Source organism: Talpa occidentalis, unplaced genomic scaffold (genome assembly GCF_014898055.3).
Source record: "Talpa occidentalis isolate TD23 unplaced genomic scaffold, MPIMG_talOcc4v2.1 talOcc4.15, whole genome shotgun sequence".
NCBI classification, from domain to species: Eukaryota; Metazoa; Chordata; class Mammalia; order Eulipotyphla; family Talpidae; genus Talpa; species Talpa occidentalis.
In genome coordinates this window covers 44,470,446-44,479,317 of record NW_023601543.1, presented here as the reverse complement: position 1 = coordinate 44,479,317, position 8,872 = coordinate 44,470,446, and the positions used below count along the sequence as shown (strand labels likewise).

Genomic DNA, 8,872 nt, shown 5'->3' with positions numbered 1-8,872 from the left:
TCCCTAACAAGTATATTTGTTGAGCATCTCATTGCTCACTTGGTATCTTACAAAATAGATTAAGTCCTATTAGATTAGAAATCAGCATTGGTGCAACAGAGGTAAGGATTGAAACATTCTGAAGGGTTAAATTGCTTTCAGAGCTTAAGTACACAAAAGTAAAATAAGTAAAAAGAAAAGCTACATACTGAAAGAATCTGTAAAGAAACACAATATAATGTACACTGTTTTCTCCCATATAGTAACACAATACAAATTACTATTTACATTTGGAAAATAAGTCAAAATTTTTAAAAATGTTCAATTAATACATGATCAACATTGGAACACTGGACAAAATAAATGTCACCAATTTTAGTAACTGCAGAGTATCCCATGTTATGAATACTTACCATCTAGTTAGGCACATTTTAATGTTGAAATTTACATTACTTTCAATAACTTAAAAATGTCAGGCAAATGTCTTGATTTTTTAAAAGAAGTGTTTCTTTACATTTGAGCATTTCTTTTAAAAATTGCCTATGGCTTTAAAGCCAGCATCAAGAAAGAAGCGGCAAGTCAGTATTAGGATTGAATTATTGCTAAGTCACACACCTGATTTACTGTCTGCGTGTTCACTTGTCATACAGTAGGATACAGCATTTGGGTTCTTCATCACTGGCTCTTTCACTGTAACCCTCACCTAACCAGCACCGCTCCTACCCCAGGAAATGTTACTGCTCACTTATCATAGACTTTGTGGAAAATACAGAAAAGTAGAATATAGAATAACTGCCAGTCATACCACCTTCAGACCAACACTGCTAAATTTTTAGTGTTTTTTTTTCCTTCTAGTCTCTCGAGTTCCTCCATCACCCACCACTCCCCTCCCCCGAGCCCAGGGCTAGAATCAAAGGGACGTATTTCAGAGGGTGAGAGACTTGTCTTCTCCCCTTGTCTGACATTTTAGTTATTATTTTCTCTCAGCTCTTTTAAAATTATACAAGTACAGTATCAGTTGAAAATTGAAAGGCTAAACGAGTAAAATCCGGATTTCTAGAAAACTCGGAGACGGGGTGTGCGGAGGAGGAGGAGGTGGGTGAATCAGCCATATTAGAGAACCTAGGAAGGTGCGCAGAGTTGGGAACTTGATAGATGTAATAATTTATTGGCTCAGGCTCTGTCAATCAGCATATCCTAGCAAATGAGATTAGAGTAGGAGGGAGGGAGTGACGCAACAAGCTCATTGCACCAAGAAGATCTAGCGGAGAGACTGCTGTGTAATCGTATTGCGGCACTTTTTTTTCCTCCCAGCTGCTGCGTGAGGAAGAGGGGGTCTGCCCACTGCGGCGCTCTGCAGTCTGGCCGCCTCCCGCAGCACTGGTCACGGCAGCCATCGCCGCCCTCTGCACCGCAGCCCAGACCGCTGTCTCCCCTGGTTCTCACAGCCTCAGGAGCGCGCTCAGCCCCGCGCTCAGCCCCGCAGCCTCCCCGACCATCGCTCAGGCCGTCCAGCAGCCGCCGCTGGTTCCGAGTCTGCCCCGCCACCGCCGCTTCTGATATTCCGGTGAGTCTTCCCCCGCGGGGATCGGGTCTGCTGATCTTGGTGGCAGCCACCTTAGGCGTGTGCGGTCCTTTGAAAAATGGCCGAGTCAGCCAACCACAAGGAACTGTTAGAATCCAGCCAAGAAGAGGCTTGTGATAAGGTAATGATGGAGGGGTTGGAGCAGCAGCCGGAGCGCGGCGAAGATGCCGCGGCTGGGCCGGGAGATGATGGGGGGCGCGGTGAAGAAGCAGCTGCTGAGCCCGGGAAGAGCAAGGAGTGGATGCTGCTGCCGCTGCGGGTTCGGCGGAAGGCGGGGAAAACGGTGAAGTGACTGCCGAGGACTCAGACCCAGACCGTCCAAAGGGACTTATCGGTTATCTTTTAGATACAGACTTTGTTGAAAGTCTCCCTGTGAAAGTTAAGTACCGTGTGTTGGCCCTCAAAAAGCTTCAGACTCGAGCTGCGAATCTAGAATCCAAATTCCTGAGGGAATTTCATGGCATTGAAAGAAAGTTTGCTGAAATGTATCAGCCTTTATTGGAAAAAAGACGCCAGATCATTAATGCAATCTATGAACCTACGAAAGAGGAATGTGAATATAAATCAGATTCTGAAGACTACGATGATGAAGAGATGTACGACGAGGAAGAGATGTGCGGTGATGAAGAGGGTCTGGTGCAGGAGTTCACGGACGAAAATGATGGTTATGAGGAAGATTATTATGATTATGCCACTGAAGAAGAGGGGGATGATGAGGACGACAGCGACAGCGACAGTGACGACGACGACGACGACGATGACACAGACGCTAGCGCAGAAGAGAATAAAGAAGAGGATCCTAAAGGAATTCCTGATTTTTGGCTGACTGTATTAAAAAATGTTGACACTCTCACTCCTTTAATTAAGAAATATGATGAGCCTATTCTGAAGCTCCTGACTGATATTAAAGTAAAGCTTTCAGATCCTGGTGAGCCTCTTAGTTTCACACTAGAATTTCACTTCAAACCCAATGAGTATTTCAAAAACGAGCTGTTGACGAAGACCTATGTGCTGAAGTCCAGGCTGGCATACTATGACCCGCATCCCTATAGGGGAACTGCCATTGAGTATTGTACAGGCTGTGAGATAGATTGGAATGAAGGAAAGAATGTCACTTTGAAAACCATAAAGAAGAAGCAGAAACACCGGATCTGGGGAACAGTCCGAACTGTGACTGAAGATTTCCCCAAGGATTCATTCTTCAATTTCTTCACTCCTCATGGAATCAGCTCAAATGGAAAGGATGAAAACGATGATTTTTTGCTTGCTCATAATTTACGTACTTACATAATCCCGAGATCAGTATTGTTCTTTTCAGGCGATGCACTTGAATCTCAGCAGGAGGGCGTAGTTAGGGAAGTTAATGATGCAATTTATGACAAAATTATTTATGATAATTGGATGGCTGCAATTGAGGAGGTTAAAGCCTGTTGCAGAAATCTTGAAGCAATTGTAGAGGACATTGACCGCTGAAGCAGAATGTATGTGAACCTGAAATTAACTGTCTCAGATCTAGTTACTCAAGATATAAGAAGTTAATTACGATGTTGTGTTCTGAATTTTTCTTGTGTCAGTTAAAACATGTCTCAGAAATATAAGAGAAGTTCAAATACTCATTCATTTTACCTTGCATTTTAGTAGTAGAATGCTTTCAAGAAATGTAGACTGTGGTAAATGATTTAAGGCATAATTGTGTAGTGTTGTGTAGTGTTGTGTAGTTTAATCCTCCTAAAGCCTTTTTGTCATGTAGTTATTAATCTGTGACTGTGAACATTACCAGAACTCTTAAGTGAGATAAATATTTATTTGGAAAGAAAATCTTGACGAACCAACCATGGTTTTTTGCTGCTGATATTTGGTGTTTGTGTTTTCTTAGTCCTTTAGCTAGTGGGTTTGATTTTTCTTGTGCTTGCTTTATTTTACAACAAAAATTCAGTACAATTTAAAACTTGAATGCTTAAGAAGTTTGCAAATGATTAAGATTTCAAGCAAAACCATATTTATTGTTAATAATAGCCTGTTCATAGGCTGTTGTATTTTATGTAACCATGATAAATATGAAACCAGTAGTATTAAGATTATTGTTTGTTAGTGAAGTGTTAATCACAATATTTTAAAAATTGTCATGTATTGTTCTATGTAATTGTGTAAACTGTAATTACAGTGTGTAATTCCTTTTTCCTATAATACATTTAATCATTCGCTGGAAGTGATCACCTTACTAATTTGAAAAGATTTTTCATGTTCTTTCACTGCAAAATAAAATGAATAAAAATTTCAGAGTGTTTCATATTTTAAAACTGATCATTTTTTCTGTTATAAAAGTAGTATGTTCACTGGATGACATTTGAAAAACACTAAAAAATACATTAATTAATTAAAACCCAAGTCCATATACCTACTCCCCAAACGTAAGCACTGTTAATGTTTTATTTTCTACTGTTCTTTTTCTGTGTTTATATATGCGTGAACATTTACTAACACTATATTTACATGTACAAAGAAAGTATATTTTCTTTTACTTTTGATAACTGATATAATATTAATCATGAGTCCACCATCACTTGCCAGGATTGCAAAAGAAACAAAAATATCAATCTTAATCCAGCAAACTCCTTTAATAATTTAAACACTCAGTATAAAGAAATGACCTCTGTGCGTTAGTCTATATTTTAGATTTACCTATACTTTTACAGTATCATCAGGATATATAGGGGCTTAGAGTACTTTATGTAATGGGGGGGTGTATACTGACTAGGGAAAATGGGTTTCATTGGTCAAAGAGCTGACTTTGTTCTAGAGCTGAATTTGCATTCCTCATGTATGGAAACTCCAAATTTTGACTTTCCTCTTTGGCAAGCGGGAACTTCCTGCACCTTTCCATGCCACATGAGAGTGGAGAGTGGCTAGGAAGTGCTAACTGCTTGTCCTTGCTGCCTGCCCACACTTCCATCCCAGGTGGTTGTGATGTGATCTTGCAGAATTAAAATTCCTCTTGTTATGATGTATTCTTCCACAATTCAAGATTCCTCCTCCTTCAGATTTTGACCCAGAGAAGTAAGTTTATAACACTGCCTGTTTTTTTTTTTTTTTTTTTTTTTTTTAAACTCTTACAATCAGCAGGGGAGGAAGGTATGGACTTTTTCTTTTCTCATCCTCTCTGGAGAGAAACCTCATCTGATGTCATATCTTTCTTCCAGGAATAATGGTAGATATTCATTTGCTTTTTTTTTCTTGGGGTGCAACAGTTGATAGAATATGGAGAAATAGAGACAACTTAAATCAGGAAATATTTTCTGTATAGTTGGTAATTTCAGGCTTTTAAAAAACACTTTTCACCATTGTCAATCTTCTATAAATTGCTGACTCCCATTAGACACTCCCCCCTCCCTCAGATTCACAGATTAGACTCTTTCTAATTGTGGGTACTGTTGGTGTGCATTAAAATGTCAGGAACATCTGTTTGATGTTCCTGGAAGAGAATAAGGCATCTTGAAGTCCTTTCTGCCCTTTCTTTTGCCTCCATAGAATAGAAGAGTAAAGCTACTTTCTGGGTTTTCTGTAAGGGCAGGCCAGGCCTCTCTGATGTGTCTCATGTCAATGGCCTCCAGCCAAAGACCACCAGGGACATACACATAGTTGAACAAGTTTGATTTATACATCATCACCAAGAGGGAGAACGTGCACCGTGGAACTCACGTGGTATGTTATCAGGAAGTGGCAGTTCCATAGAACAAAGGATTTAGGCTTTGCTTGTGTAATTTGGTGGAGAATCAAAGGAAGTGAGAATTTATGTTGAATGGTAGCAGAAAGTGGGAACAATTTTGTGATTGGTTATTTAATAAATCTTATTTATAGGCAGGAGAGACTAGAATAAGGATGACTAACTGGTAAAGAGGGTATAACCAGTCAGCTAGAATGGCAGGGATGTTTGTTTTTTTTGTGGGTGGCACAGTGACCTTCACTGAGCTAAGACAAAATTCAGCAGCTTTTCTTTCTCATTTTATTGAGTCCCAGAGTAACAAACCTTGTCTAAGGTTTGTATCCTATGAGATGGTTTATGTTCAGTAGGAGAATAGTGTGGTCTTACTGTGAGTGATAGCCATCTTTTTGGTATCAGGGTTGGCTTTTTATATTTCTCTTTCTTTTACTACTTTTCAAGAGTGTAGTTTGAGGCCATCATCTCTCCCATTGCTTGTGGTGGAATGGAGGTTAATTTGATTTAGCCTTAGGCTAGTGTAAAGGCCCTTTAGACTTGAGGGTATGCTTTCAGTTTCAGCCCACATACCAGAGACCTGTACTGGGGCTTAGGGACCAAGTGTGATTAAAAAATAGAATTTTAGGGGCTTCCTGGTGGCGCAAGGGGTTAAACACACATCATGAAGCAATCCGCAGCCTCTGCAGCATGAGTTCGATTCCCCGGCTGGCCATGGAGATACCCACATAGCAGGGCAGACCTCTTGTCTTGCCTGCTGCTCCCCTCAGCAGTGTATTTCAGTCCGTCTGCCTGTTGTTCCCCACTTGGTCTCTGGGGGATCCGCTCACCCGTCAAACCTCTGGCCTGTACCCTAGCTCTTGTATATATAAATAAATAAATCTTTAAAAAAATAAATTTTACCTTAGTTCTTACTGTGATTTTTCTTTAAAAATTGGATTATTCATAAGGCTGGGAGGAGTTGAAGACTGTTGAAGAGTTGTTGAACCTTGTTAGAATTTTAGTATTCCTGGGGAATATATTGAAATATATAGATACAATAAAATTCCATTTTGGGGTACATAATAATTTATAACAAAGACTTCAATGTTCAGTATTATATATCATACAGCAGAGTGACTAGTATCTGAAGCCAGGTCACTTGGATTCAACTCTCAATTCTATAACTTATTAGTTGTGTGACCTTGTGTGCAAGTTGATTTATGTGTCTAAGTTTTAATTTCTGTAAAAATATGGTACTAATTGTGCAGCTACCTCATAGATTATTGTGAAGACCAAATTGGCTTATAAAATTGTGCTTAGAAATATTCGCGGTGCATAATAAGTGCTATATAGGTATTATCTTTGTTATTGTTACTATTTTTTTCCTGTGGCAAAGCCACATAAATTGAAAAAAATTTTATTAGTTAAGTACCAATGTTTTACACCCTTATTTATATTTTGAAAAGTTAGGATTTGCCGGGCCTCCCCAATGGCACGGCGGTTGAGCGCCGCGCTGCGAAGCTGTCTGCAGCCTCTGCAGTGCCGGTTCGATTCCCCGCTGGCCAGGGAGAACCCCACATGGCCCAGCAGACCTCTCCTGCTTCACCCGCTGCTCCCCTCAGCAGTCTTCGGTCGTCTGCCTGTTCTGTTCCCTGCTCTGGCTGGTGAAGTCTCTCACCTTCCTGCACTTCTGACCTGTACCCCAGTTCTTGTATAAATAAATAAATCTTTTTTAAAAATGATAGGATTAACCCCTTCAGGTGGGGCCACCATAGATCTTCCGCCACCAAAGCACCCGTAATCTTATAGTCTCCTCCCCTTTCTCCAATTCTCACACCTCCCCCACGATTTCCCTCTCCCCCTCCCCTCCTTGATGCCTCAGGTCTGTGGTCAGCTTTCCGGGTTGGTTTTAAAGTTTGTCTCTGACCCTTTGTTTGATTTCTCTGTATTCCACATACAAGTGGCACCATCCAGTATTTATCTTTTTCCTTCTGGCTCGTTTCGCTTAGCACAATCCCTTAAAAAGTAAACTTTATGGCTGATTGACGTACACACCAAAAAGTGCACACAAATCCAACCCCCCCTCAAGCGCACATGCCAATGAGTGATCACAGCATGCACACCCCCATGTCCCCACTCTCCAGGTGAAGTGGAGCCTGCCTGGAGCTCAGAGGCCCTCCTCATCGCGGGCCTTAGCCCTGCGCAGCTCTCCTGGTGACGGCCTGTGAGGGGGTGTGAATAGTTTAATCCACTCAACAGGTACTGCATTGTTTTTCTTTACTCCAACTCATTCAGCCTTGAATAGTCAAGGAAACACACGTGTCACGCAGTAGCTTTGCCTCTAATGCCCATTGGAGTCTACCGTGCACGCCAGTGGCTGGCTTCTGGTGGCCGCGGCCGCTGGAGGCGAGTCGGGGCTGTGTACCAGAAGGTCCTTGTGGAGCTTGGGCCTGGACACGCCCCGCACCAAGAACAGCGTGTGCGCAGCTCGTGGCCTGCTGGGCCGGCAGCGCCAGGCCAGGAGGAACCAGGCTTGGTGTCAGCTTGGCTTGGGTTCTCATCCTGACGGCCCCTCCTTTCCCGGCCTGTCTCCTCATCTGCAGAAAGGGGCCTGAGCCTTGTGCGGGGTCACCGTTAGGGATATGTAAGGAGGTGACTAAAATGACCCGGTGGCTCTTGTCCCAGCTCTGGGGCTCTGGGTCTAGAGATGGGACTGCCCACCCCTCCCCCAGCCCGGAGTCCGGCTGGATGTGGCTGATGTGGTGACGGCCGCGAGCCTTCGAGCCTTCGAGTGCTTTCGCTTTGGGGAAGTGGCCCCTGGAGTTACTTATCTCAGGCCTCAGATCTCTCTGTGTCCTCTCCTGATGTGTCCAAGGCACCCACTGAAATGAGGGGCCAGCCAAGCGGTGGGGTCTGGCCCCCCACCTAAGTGGACAGGGCTGCTCCTGGCCTGGCTGTACATATGCATGTGCCAGAAAGAAGCGCCTCTCTCCCCAAACTCCACATGAAGGTACCACAGGGTCCCAGCCCTCCTCCTAAAGCCACTGCAGCTCCCCCTGAAGTGACAACCCTGGCTAATCTTCCGCACACTTTCCCGAGGCAACGATGACGTGACAGGGCATGAGAACACCTGCCGCCGGCCCCACACGGCCTGTACATCCGCCCCATAGTAGGAAGGGGCAAGAAAGTCTTGCGAGGACCCTTGTGTTGGTGGGCAGGAAGGCCTAGTGGGAGGGGTTGTGGGGAAGTAGAGGGGAGGGAGGAGGGAGTGGAGGAGGGCAGGTCTACAAGGGCAGGAGAGCTTGGCGCAGAGCACACCAAGACATCCTCTGTGCCAGGCCCTGCACAGGGCACACTCGAAGCCCCAAACTCCCACCCATCCCAGGAAATTCACAAGCTGTCAGGGCAGAGAAGGTTCATGAACCCCTGGAAGATCTCTAACAATTCCAGGACATCTGTGTCTGGGGACAGGAGGTACTCAGGGGAGGGAGTGAGCGGGCAGATTGGAGGCCTTGTGTGGGTGGTGGGGTTTGGGCTGAAGCTGGAGAAATTGCAGGAGTTGGGAACAGCAGGGGGTGAGAGGAGGATGAAAGGAAGCCCATGGTAGCCAG

General features: G+C 43.8%; 1 protein-coding gene across 1 annotated transcript; it reads left to right on the top strand.

Annotated features, from left to right (window-relative positions):
- The first annotated feature begins 1,239 nt into the window (after positions 1-1,239).
- Positions 1,240-3,839, top strand: NAP1L2 (nucleosome assembly protein 1 like 2). Its single transcript, XM_037513026.2, is given in 2 exon segments — positions 1,240-1,788; positions 1,791-3,839. Coding segments are annotated over 2 exon segments (1,413 nt in total). The 5' UTR covers positions 1,240-1,622; the 3' UTR covers positions 3,038-3,839.
- The last annotated feature ends 5,033 nt before the right edge of the window (positions 3,840-8,872 follow it).